The following is a 12,551-nucleotide window of genomic DNA, read 5'->3' as shown; positions in this document are numbered from 1 at the left end:
AATGAAAATAATGATATAGTTTCACATAATTCTACATAGTTATAATGTATATTCGTATATCGTAATAAATTAATTATTAATTATTAATAAAATGACTTTGTAATATTATATATTTATTTCTTATGACTTTATGATATTATGGTCATAAAAAAAAAAAAAGAAAAAAGAAAAAAAAATTATTCAATTTCTTTAAAATATAAACTTCACACAGTGTATATATATATATATATATATATATATATATATATTCAATAGCTTCAAAGATCCAATGTCCTTTGTAAATAGACATAATTACGAATATATCAGTTAATTATGAACAAATTATAAGCAAAAGGAAATTCGCAATGTGCAATTGATCAGAGTGATCCTACTAAATTCGTACATACTATCCTTTCACTAAGGGAAAATCAAAGGATAGTTTCTACCTATTTAACGTTGTTTACAAATTATGTATTGCGTTTATATACGCCATATGTGTACACATTTACTGTACGTATATATGTATGCATGCATGTAACGCGTTAACTCGTAAGCTATGCAAGTAGGAAAATAAACAATTAAATATCGATAACATGTATTATTTAAATCAACCAGTTAACTAGACGAAATTAAAAGTATCTACTACTCGTTCGAGATAATGAACCAGTTTTACGATTGGATATTTTCATTAAGATACCTTTATACGACGACCAAACATCGTTATAATATTAATAGACGTTCGATTGATATACTCATTAATACTATTCAATTTGTTTTTATATATGTAAGATGTTACGTTAGGATTAGAGACAAATAAAGCTTAATTATAGGGAATATAGTTTATAGAGTAACTAATTGAATTATTTATATAACCTACAAAAGAAGAAAAAAAGAAAAAAATAGTTATAAACGTTTATTACGTGTCTTATAACGTTCGTTTATGTCGATAAAAGAAAAAAAGAAAAAAAATAATTAGGAAAAAAAAAAAAAAAAAGAAAAAAAGTATCTTAAAATCTATACCTAAAAGTTACCCTCGTGGTAAGAAAAAAGTTGTTTGAAATCAAAAGAAAAAGTTCAATCTAAATAAATCATCATACATGCAATAACTATATATTATGTATATATATACACACATATACGTATATACGTATCCAAAAAAGAAAAAGAAAAAGAAAAAAAAAAAAAGCGAGTAAGCAAAGTGACGGAAGAAAAAAAGGCGGGCGATACAATCGCATCGTTGGAGAATCATATTATTTTGACGAAGAACGGAATAAAATACGTGATATTTTTACGTTTTACGATTTGACCGGCTTTACCGGCGTTATTCCGTCTATTTATCAAAAAGAAAGAAAGAAAACAAAAGAAACAAAAAAGAACCGAGATATTAACTTTCTCCTCCTTAGATAGATATAATGAATATAACAAAGTAAAACTTACCTCTTCGTCGAATTCAAAGTCACCGTCGAATTTTCGTTTGCACCTCGCTTCGGTGACAAGGACGAGAAGTACCGATACCAGGAATAACCAAGAAAATCTCATGGTTTGTCTTCTTCTTCTACTCTTTACTTCCTACTTCCTTCCTTCCTTCCTTCCTTCCTTCCTTCCTTCCTTACTGACAGAAGGACAAACAATCCCTCGAAGAAACAGCACTTACCACGAATCGCGTAAAGAACGAACGAATGAACGAACGAACGAACGAACGAATAAATGAACGAACGAACGAACGAACGAGAGAATTCAAATATTCGTCGTCGTTAAACGCGAAATATAATCACCAATAAAAAAGCTGTCGCGAACCCAATATCGCGCGCTTAACAGAATATCCGTATTCACTTCGGTACCGTCCACGCGCAAAGCGGAAACGTTCCGCTCGACGGTCGAAGGAATTGTGACTGCGCCGGTCGGAACGCCGACGACGACGCCACCGCGACACGGCTGTGTGCTACGGCGACAACGCGTTCTCTGATTGGTTGGCTCGCATCGCCGCGAAATGGTGGGAGCAGACCGAAGAACCACTCCGCGTCGTGCTCAGTTTAACGTTTGCACTATCCTTGTCAGATTTATACGAACTCACGTCCTTGTCTTCTACTCTCTCTCTCTCTCTCTTTCTTTCTCTCTTTCTCTGTAGGTCTCTCAACGGTCTTCGTTCCGAAAGAGAATGAAGAGAAACGCGCGAGCGCGCTCGGGGCCTACGTCACGGTAGTCAATACCTCCACCTGCTCGATTTACCTGAGGGAAAGGAGGAGAGAAGGTGTATGCGCGCGCGCGCAAAAACAGAGGGAGAAAGATTATATATATATATATATATGTATGTATGTATGTATGTATGTATGAATATATATATATATAGAGAGAGAGGGTCAGAGAATTCGGCAGGAACGCAGGAACTCTTTCCTGCGTCTCACGCTCGACCTAAAAGTGGTACCTGCCAACCTGTGACTTCGTCCTCCCTCCTTCCCTCATCACCCCTCTCACCTATTTTACCTACCTACTTCAATTCTTTTGTTTCTTCTTTTTAACAGCCTCGAGAGATATGATCGGTACCAGCAGCCTAACATTTACAACCACTGACAAAGACAGACAGATGATGGTAGAGACATCAAAAAAATCTTTAGATATAAAATATATTTCTTTTTTTATTATTATCTTTGTTTATTTTATTTTATTTTGTTTAATAATAAAGTAATACATATACAGATATAACGCATACGTTACACAAAGAAACATTTATATTTTTCAATGTTACCAATTCTCTTATAAAATGTAAGATCAGTCGTGTTCATCTTGGCACTGAACGATGTAAGAAGAACTTTCCATTTTAAACGAGATACGTACATAAATACATATGTATGTACATCGTAATCTATCTTCTTATGTACCTTACCGTACCTATCGTCCTACATCTTGTCTTCTTCCGTTGTTTTCCGTAAAAAAAAGGCGTATGAACGTTTCCCGCGGGACTTGGATCCAGAATACACGTCATGCGAACATTCCCTTTGCAAAATAAATTTTCTTTCCTTGAGAAACGACGAAGTAGAAGGTTATTTCGTGTAGGAGAGTCTAACCTTTTTTTAAATTTAACTACAACAGCGCGACGATTTACTACGTCTGGCATAACTATTTCAAGTTTCTCTCTCTACAAGAGAACCAACCAATCTCTCGTCCCCTCTCTCTCTCTCTCTTTCTCTCTCTCTCACTTCCCTCCCTCCGAGTCTGCCACCACTCATCACCATTTACCCCCTACCTTTTCGATAAGGATACATATATATATATCACGTCTCCATCTCCATTGTTTTTAGTTTACCGCATTATTCGATTGATTATATCCGTAATAGAAGTAAACAATTTAGTAAGAACCTTCCTAACCTTCTCAAAAATTTTATTATTACTACAGTGTATATGTATATCGTCTGAATTCCTATAGAGAAGAAGGATGGGCAATAGGTCGTAACATACGTACAACTAAACTTCAAAACGAATGCGAATGTCTCCTTGGAGAGCACTTATCGCGGAATGCAAACGGGCCAAGTACTACGAGCTTTCGACGAACATCGACAAGATCGGCAAAAGTAAGAACGTAATATCGTTCTGGAGTACTACTTTTAAAATGACATATATCATAAAACTTTAGTTTAAATTTGAATCTCTGATGTTGACGAAGGGTTATATTGAAATATAGAATATAGAGAATAACCATTAATTTGAAGAAATTATATCTATACAAAGAAAATACCTTTATTATGTTTGGAAATAGTTAAAGAAAAATAAACACATACTTTCACCTAATAGAACCCTTTACTCAGCTACTTTGTGTAAATATATCACAACCTGTTACAACATGAGGCTTGTTTTCAAAGTGAAAACGTTAGTAATCATGCAGTGCCGTAGCAAAGATATCGTGCTGTTTTTATAATTTCATTATATCGACTTAATCAACACTGGTGCTTCATTGTCCATATATAAGTGATAATAATTAATATTAATTCTTGCTACATTATCTCATTTCTCAATTTTAAAACATTAAATTTAGTGTGTTGCACGTTTTATTACTATAGTACTGCTAATGATATTAAATATTATCTACAATTAGTGAGAATATATTGATAACTAATGCATTAATTTAGTGTAAAAATGAAAAGTAGGAAATTGCTCTATTAAATGCCAGCAAATAGAGCATATCAGTGTCAACTTCATGATAATTTGCTGCGTTATAAATACCCATTTATCTTCATTTAAGGTGAACATAATGCCACTTATTAACTGAAATCATAAAAAAGTATCAAGTAAATAAAATTTTAATCAACATGTTACATACAAATAATGATAACCAACTTAATATTTAATGTTGTTATAACAATAAGATTCAATGTTAAATATTGTTAATTAATTGAGTTATTAAAAGATTATAACTTGTGTAGTAGAGGAAAGAAGAAAATTTTGTTAACTGGAAAAAATAATCTTGTTAAATGGGGAAAAAAAAATGTATATGATAAAAAAATAAGAAGTATATATATATTCTAAATCTTTCATACTTATATGTACATAAACACAATACATAATATGTATTAATGTATATATATTTATTTAATTGATTTTTTTTAATCTTACCAATAGGCTCCGTCTTTTGTGATTCTCCTTTTTCTGGAGCTTTCTCTACTATCTCTTCAGCAGCTTTCAAAGTTATTTTATATGGACTACCATCTATAGTTACATTCGTACTACAAATAAAAACGTTTATATCGTTATATTTTCTATGAAAATCTAAGTTCTTATTTGTGTTCACTAACCATGAGATTCCAGAAGTAGGCGAATCTTTTTTAATAAGATATTGCCAATGTTGATTTACTTCTTCGATAATATGTAACGCAAAGTCTTTTGACTTAGCTTCACCATTAAAAGCAAATTGATTTTCTGGTTTACCATCCGGAATTTTATAAATTTTAAACCATTCAATTGTAGCTTTCATTAAACCAGGAAAATGTTTTTCCATATCAGCTATATCTGAAAAAAGAAATTAATTTCTTAATAAGATTTTTACCAAGAACAAAAAATAAATGAGTTATACACAGAAATGACGTTTACCATTCATTTGATCTGCTAAAGGATCATTTACATCTATCACAATAATCTTCCAGTCAGTTTCTCCTGAAATAATTATTGAAATGCCGATATTTTACAAAGGCAATAAGTAATTTGAATTGTTTTATTAAAACTAAAAGAAAATAAATTATTACCCTCATCAATGAGAGCAACAGCTCCAAGTACTTTGACTTTTAAAACTTCACCTCTTTTAGCAACCTGTGTTAATAAAATCATTTATTAGACATTAAATAAGAACTATGCTATATATAATTGTATAAAATAAGCATTTTCTTACTTTATAACCTATTTCAAGAACATCAATTGGATCATTGTCTCCTTTACATCCAGTTGCTTCATCCAGTACTTCTGGATTTTCCCATGTCTAGAATTGCAACATAAGATATAAAACTAATTATTTACTTTTTTCTTATTTTCATAATAATGACATTTATAATAAATAATTATGAAGTGAAATTTCAATAGAATTTTAATAAATAAAAGAAGAAAAACAAGAATGGAAATAAATTGCTTATGTCATAGTTAAAAGTAGCATTATGATGTAAGAAATAACTAGAGTGACATTTGATAATTCTTATCCTTGAACTACCATTACTACATATGTACTATGATAACAACTACTACACAAAGTATATATATATTTAAATCTTGAGATTAAATCAAATACTTCACTTCTTACACATGTAAAATGATAAAACTATTAACAAAAAATAAGAGATCACTTTACAGTTGTATTGAAATGATTTGTTTATTTTTTTTTATTTTCATTTTTTTTTTTTTTTTTTTTTTTTTTTTTTTTTTTTTTTTTTTTTTTTTTTTTGATAAAATAAAATAAAATAAAATAAAATAATACCTGAGGAAGAGCACCATAATTCCATATATAACCGTGGTGAGGAAAACAATTTGCAACATATCTTAATTTGCCTTTTTTAGTATCTTGTTTAATAGGATTTAATGACTCTACACGATTAATTTCCATTTTTGCGTTTGTCCATCGTGGTATTTCAACAACCATATTAAAAATCTTATTTGTCTCGTCGGCATAAAGAGGAATGTCATGGAAGGGAGAAATTGGACCATCTTCGTTTTCTGTAATATCCAAATCATTTTGTTGTAGAAATATATATTTTAGAATTTTTATTTAATTATCAAAATTCAATTATTTTATCTAATTTTTAATGAAATTATATATTGTTTACAAAAAGCTTCAGTAAATATTGTCAATATTATTTTATCATTTAAATATATTTCAATTTGCAATACAAAATTGTCAATTAAAAATATAATTATCAGTTACTTAAATAATTTTATTTATATGTTTAATTTATATATTAAAGAATTATTAATTTAAATGTTAAATATCGACGGGCGAATAGATGAATGAGTACGTAAACGAGCAAAACAAACAAAATAGTTTTTTTTAACAGATTCTTAAAACATTTTACTTTCACTAAAGGTAAATGTCATTACACGACATTTAAACCAATCTCGAAATATACAACTAATACAATTAATACAATGAAAAAAGAAAATATATATGTATACGTACAAAAAAATATTATAATTACATTATATATACTAATATTGAAATATTCAAAAAATTATTCATCATAAAATAAGTCATAAGCGATATTAAAAAAAAGAGAAAAAAAGTCGATAATTGTCAGAATTTGTAATATCTTTTGCAAAATGCATTACGAATGACTTGAAATTATAAGAAAATAATAATAATAACAATGTAATTAGAGGATACGATAGAGATTATTAATTACATACGACATGCAAGACATTATACTCGTATGCCCGCAACATGACCTTTTACGATCAAAGGCCAAATTTATAAAATACCGAAAAACGAATTTAAGTTTTTAAGGTTATGTTTTTAATAACTTACTAAAATATATCCTATAATCTGTCGTGTTCAAACTACCCCTCTCGACGATTGTGTAAGACATTTTTCTAGCGAATTCTTGATAAATAGCACACTTCCGCGTTCTAACCAGATGGCCGGTTACTGCTAATCTCAATGGAATGGTGAACTTATTTAAACCAAACGAATGTAACACGTGCAACGTTACCAATGGCATTCTGATCAATCCTGACATCTGTGACTGCTTAGAAGAAATAGATGTGAAGGTAAAAGATGATTTTCTTGAAGTTAATAATAAAATATTTTATATTTTTATAAATGATTAATATATTATTTTGTACATTAACATATAACGTTAACTTGAACACATTCGATTAAAATGGTAGACAGTGTTAACAAATATATTATTCATCCATTATAAGCGACTTAGACCAATCAGAATATAACTTTTACGCGCGCACATTGAAATCAATTATAGAAAGCAAACATAATACAAACATAATATTAACAAATATATATATATATATATACATGTAGACGCACACACAAACTAATATCTACTTTTATAATTGAAAAATGAGATTTATTACGTGTACAATAGAATCCGAAATGCGATTATAATATAATCATTATTATATTAAATTTTCTATAATAAAATCAAGGAAGGACGAAACTTTCGAATAAACTCCAGGATAACCAGGTTCTGCACATCGATATCCATAAGATACAACTCCAATGAGATAGTAACTTCTATTATGAGGAGCCATCAATGGTCCACCACTGTCACCCTAAACAATTATTTATTCAGAACTACGTTAGTCATGTAAATGCAAAATTTGGAATATTTAATCATGTATATATGTTTGTGTATGTATAATAAATGCATGTTTACTTACTTGGCACGCATCTTTTCCACCTCTAGCAAAACCAGCACATATAATACGATCGTCTATAACTGCATTCGTGAATGATTTAAATGAATTTTTGCATGTTTCTTGGTTAACTACAGGAATTTGTAATTCTAAAAGACGACTACTCGATGGACCATCTGAAATATTTTATAATCTTTATCCATTGACATTTCTTATATTTCACACAAATTGATTTAATATTTTATAGGACAATAATAAAATAACATAAATAAATAAATAAATAAACAAATAAATATGCTTACTGAAATAAACTGCTCCCCATCCAGCAATGAAAGGGAAGGTATTATCAAAATTAGAATGAATTAATGGCTCGATAATAGGTAAACAAATGGGATGAATATTTCCTATAAAATCAAAATTATTTATTTAATTAATTAATTATATTACTTACTTCGTAATCTATCATTTTTTTTTTATTTCAATTTATTTTATGTTTTATATATATATTATACAAATATATATATATATATATATATATATATATATATATATATATATAAATACAAAACTTACGTGAGAATGGAACGTCTTCTGCTAATTTAATAATAGCAATATCATTGGTATAACTCGTTGGATTGTATTTTGGATGTAGAATTTTATTTTCGATTAAAATGTCAATAGGATCAGCACCATCTGTGGTACTATTCAAATCCAAATCTCCGAGACGTGCCATAAATAAATCATTTCGTTGATAAACACAATGTCCTGCTGTGACAACGTGTCGAACAGAAATTAAAGCTCCACCACAAAGAAATCGTGGTATATCTGGATTTTTTTTACTGCGATAGCCTAAAGCTGTTATCCATGGCCAACTGCCTAATAAAATAATTAAATTATACCAAGTTATCTATAATATTAATTTTACTAATTTAATTAATAATTAAATTTCGTCAATTAATACGAAGCTTTAATAATTATTTATATATTTATAATAGAATTTATAATACTAATAATTTCATTATTAATTAATACTAATCAATATAACCGATTTATTTGTTAAATAATTTTAATAAGCATTACTAATTTATTTTCTATTATAATTCATTTATTACAGTATATTTAATATTATTAGAGAGAATATTATTATATATATATAATATTTATATGAATACTATAATATTATAATATTATATATAATATTAACTATATTAGTAATATGGTATATACTTATATAAAATTTTTAATTATGATATAAAACGATTCTAATATTTATATACATAATTAATTAACAAATAAATATTACTATAATTGTAATATATAAACAAAACATGACATACCCAATGTTGCCGGTACACCGTTAACAATTCTGTCATGTTGTCCATGACTGGTACCACAAATTGGTGGTTGTAGAGGACCGTAAGATGTAGTTTTAACCTCTTCGTTACCATTATTATTGTTATTGTCATCATTATTGTTAGGACAACAAACACGTGGATCATTACCTTCGAAACCACACACGGAAGCTCTTAAGAAATTGAACGTTTCTGATCGTTGTTCTTGCAAAATTTGCAGTAGTGGTTGACACTGTTTAATATTTATGCAAAGTCCATTGGATCCCAAAGGATTAACACATGGCAGTGCATCTAGAAAAGACAATTAATGGTTATATTAAAACATAAAAAAATGTCTAATTGTCTTTGATAAGAATTTTCCTAATCATTCATATATTAATCATTGAATTATGTCGAAGATTTCAGGGTCAAGGATCTTTACTGTTGAATGATAAAGTCATGTATCATCTGCATATATCATATGAGATGATTATTACGAGAACACGTATTATTATTATTATTATTATTATTATTATTATTATTATTTCTTTTTTTTTTTTTATAAATATATAATATTTATGTAATGTTTTTTATAGCAATGGGTAAATGGTAGGAATCAATTACTATACAAAGAAAATAATGAAAGAAAAAAGGAACTAATTTATTGTTCATGCCTAACCAATAAAATACTTTTTTTGAAGGTATTATACCATACATTATACCATCGTAGTTATGTTGCATACAATAACGTATAAAAAAATCGTTAAAATCACATTATCTATAAAGTATTTATTATATATGACGTAACAATCGTTAGAAGTAATCGATTATTAAATACGTAATGAAAAAATAGCTCGGGTACTTTCAAAATTTAATCGGAAATTATATAATCAATATGATTCTACGAATTTGAATAGAATTTAAACAGTCAGTCGTTAAAATCTGGTTGACCTTAACCAACGAATAAACTTTCTCGATATAAAGGCTTAAACCTTGGCCGTATTCGAACTTTCATTCCAATCGAACGACAAACTTCTACGAAGAAATAAATTAAGCGATTAAATTAGCTTGAATCATTAAAATCATTTCTTGTTTTTCTTTTATTCTATCTCGATCTTTTTTTTTTCGTTCCTTTATTATTTCTTTTTTCTTTCATTTTACAAGCAGGAACGAGTTTTTTTTCGTGGAACCTGCGTTTTAAATCGAGTAAAACTGATTAACGATCCATTCACATTAAAAACCAAGCTATTGAACGAAGATGTTCCATTAACATTGGACTCAGAATCTATGATCATAGCGTGAAGGCTAAACGTTGGAATTTTCCAAGAACGAAATATTCAAGAAATTCGCAAAACGTTAACGGAATTACGAACCTTGAGCCGATGCGTAATACGGCAATATTTGTAGAAGACCAAGGAAGCTAATCAATGATCCAATGATCCACATTTTTTAAAATTTTTATCGACGTTACTTCACTTGAAAGAATCACAGGATATACTGAAATAAAATACAAGTGATTTCGATTATTCATGTATCCTTTCTGTTTGTTTTCTCGATCGTATTTCGAAAACAAGAGATTATTCGAAAAAAAAAAAATGATAAAGAGATGAGAAAAAAAGAAAACAGGTAAAAGGATATAACGTCTACCCGATTCATCATGTAATGATGATTACGTTAGATCGCAAATTATAATATTTCACTACACATTCGAGGAATTTTAACGAGTATGTTTATCCAACAGTTCAAATAGATTTAATGATATATGTTATAGTTGATATTTATTGACATAGATATGTACAAATCTACTTTCTCTCTCTCTCTCTCTCTCTCTCTCTCTCTCTCTTTCTCTCTCTCTCTCTCTCTCTCTCTCTCTCTCTCTCTCTCTCTCTCTCTCTCTCATCAACATAATTTACAAGTAATCAATAATTTCAATATATATCTGTACATACACACACACACACACACACACACACACACACATATACTTTTCAGTTTCTCTTTATTTTTTATGTAATATTTGTCATATATATTCAAAATACTTAACAGTATGATGATGCTTCCGCGTATCAATACACAGAACACTCCGAACAGAATACTGAAAAATATAGATGCCAGTTTACCTTTTTATTATTCAATGACAGTACTATAAGCATAATTAGTCAATACAATATAACGCGTATGCGTCGCATGTGTTAACTTTAACTCTTTAATAATACTCTTAAAAAAAAAAGAGAGAGAGAGAGAGAGAGAGAGAGGGGAAAAGAGAAAAAAGTTCTGCTTGGTTACTCTTGACATTGGACACATGCAAATAAATATACTTATTGCGATATTATATTGTGATAACAATTCACTGATAGAACTTCATTTTTCATCCGCTACTTCCTGTGACATTAATTCAATGTCAACGGTAATGATCGTGAAAAAGGGATAGTCCATTCGGAGAATAGATATTATTGAATTTTGTGATAAAACATTGATAATATAATTAATAATAATTACATATCTTATAAGATGTAATCATGAAGGATCAAAATAAGAAATAGGAAAAAAAAAAAAGGAAGGAAAAGAATATCAAATTAAAGATGATTTACAAAGAATGATCCATTCTTTTATTACCGATCGATGCGATCTAATAAAATAAAAAAAAAGAATTAATCGCCGATTTATAATAAATGATATAATGATTGGAATAAAAGGAATTCAGAAATGATCCACAGAAATATAAGTTCCTTGTCCACTATACCATAAATACACGATGACACAACACGAATTTAAAAATTGATTTTCAAGAGGAAATAACACTCACAAGAATTCCTTTTCGATTCGTCTAAAAGTTAACGTTAAATATTTAATTGTTACTTCTGTGTGCATTTGCGCGAGTGCGTATGTGTATGCAAGAAAACAAATTACGCGATAGTTAACGACGGAATAATGCAAGATGAGGTACGAAAAGAAAAAAACAAGAGAAACGGTAAAGATCGTCTCACTCACGGATCGTTAACTTAAGACGAGAAATTACGTAGTGTACGTTGATGATGCCGCTAAGAGACTGCACGATATTACGGTAACACTCTCTTTATATCCGTTGGGAAATGCACAATACTAATACTATCGGTTGTTGCACTACTAATTTATTTCTTCACAATAAAGTGGTAACTTACGAACTATAGTATGTGAATCATTATTTTTTACAGTTACGGATTAATGAAGATAATTATTTATTTTCTGGGTTTCTCGTATTATACATTTATCAGAAAGATAAATTGTTTCAACGATTAATATATAGAACGCGAGTTATGCAATAATATTAATTATATAAATTAATTATCGTTTGTTTTTAAACATTCCTTTTATCTTGTATCTTTTCTTTCTATAATAAAAGATTAAAATTAATAAGAT

At 28.8% G+C, this 12,551-nt stretch overlaps 2 protein-coding genes and 1 long non-coding RNA gene across 6 annotated transcripts; 1 reads left to right on the top strand and 2 right to left on the bottom strand.

The window, feature by feature from the left end:
- Positions 1 to 2,302: 2,302 nt before the first annotated feature.
- Positions 2,303 to 3,449, top strand: LOC124953861. Its single transcript, XR_007102353.1, has 2 exons — positions 2,303 to 3,328; positions 3,404 to 3,449. It is a non-coding gene; the product is annotated as an uncharacterized LOC124953861 (long non-coding RNA).
- A 245-nt stretch (positions 3,450 to 3,694) lies between these two features.
- On the bottom strand, positions 3,695 to 7,197 carry LOC124953859 (inorganic pyrophosphatase). Its single transcript, XM_047505862.1, has 8 exons — positions 6,974 to 7,197; positions 5,933 to 6,168; positions 5,357 to 5,443; positions 5,214 to 5,277; positions 5,062 to 5,124; positions 4,767 to 4,980; positions 4,588 to 4,697; positions 3,695 to 4,239 (listed from the first exon to the last, which is right to left on the bottom strand). Exons 1-8 carry the CDS (start codon positions 7,182 to 7,184, stop codon positions 4,208 to 4,210), a joined length of 1,017 nt encoding a protein of 338 aa, XP_047361818.1. The 5' UTR covers positions 7,185 to 7,197; the 3' UTR covers positions 3,695 to 4,207.
- Positions 7,198 to 7,334: 137 nt separating this feature from the next.
- On the bottom strand, positions 7,335 to 12,299 carry LOC124953858 (venom protease-like). Of its 4 annotated transcripts, none has more exons than XM_047505859.1 (8): positions 12,144 to 12,242; positions 11,197 to 11,247; positions 10,526 to 10,649; positions 9,159 to 9,464; positions 8,395 to 8,697; positions 8,124 to 8,225; positions 7,846 to 7,997; positions 7,335 to 7,737 (listed from the first exon to the last, which is right to left on the bottom strand). In XM_047505859.1, the coding sequence occupies exons 3-8, from the start codon at positions 10,596 to 10,598 to the stop codon at positions 7,582 to 7,584; spliced, it is 1,092 nt and encodes a 363-aa protein (XP_047361815.1). In that variant the 5' UTR covers positions 10,599 to 10,649; positions 11,197 to 11,247; positions 12,144 to 12,242; the 3' UTR covers positions 7,335 to 7,581. The 4 variants fall into 4 exon arrangements, with proteins under 4 accessions (XP_047361815.1, XP_047361817.1, XP_047361814.1 ...); XM_047505861.1 differs by lacking the exon at positions 12,144 to 12,242 and adding an exon at positions 11,959 to 12,133; XM_047505858.1 differs by lacking the exon at positions 11,197 to 11,247 and having other exon boundaries at positions 12,144 to 12,299.
- Positions 12,300 to 12,551: the final 252 nt, after the last annotated feature.

The sequence above is a fragment of the Vespa velutina genome, chromosome 13, assembly GCF_912470025.1.
Source record: "Vespa velutina chromosome 13, iVesVel2.1, whole genome shotgun sequence".
Taxonomy (NCBI): Eukaryota; Metazoa; Arthropoda; class Insecta; order Hymenoptera; family Vespidae; genus Vespa; species Vespa velutina.
Note: the sequence above shows the minus strand (reverse complement) of the source record. Positions and strands in the feature narration are given on the sequence as shown.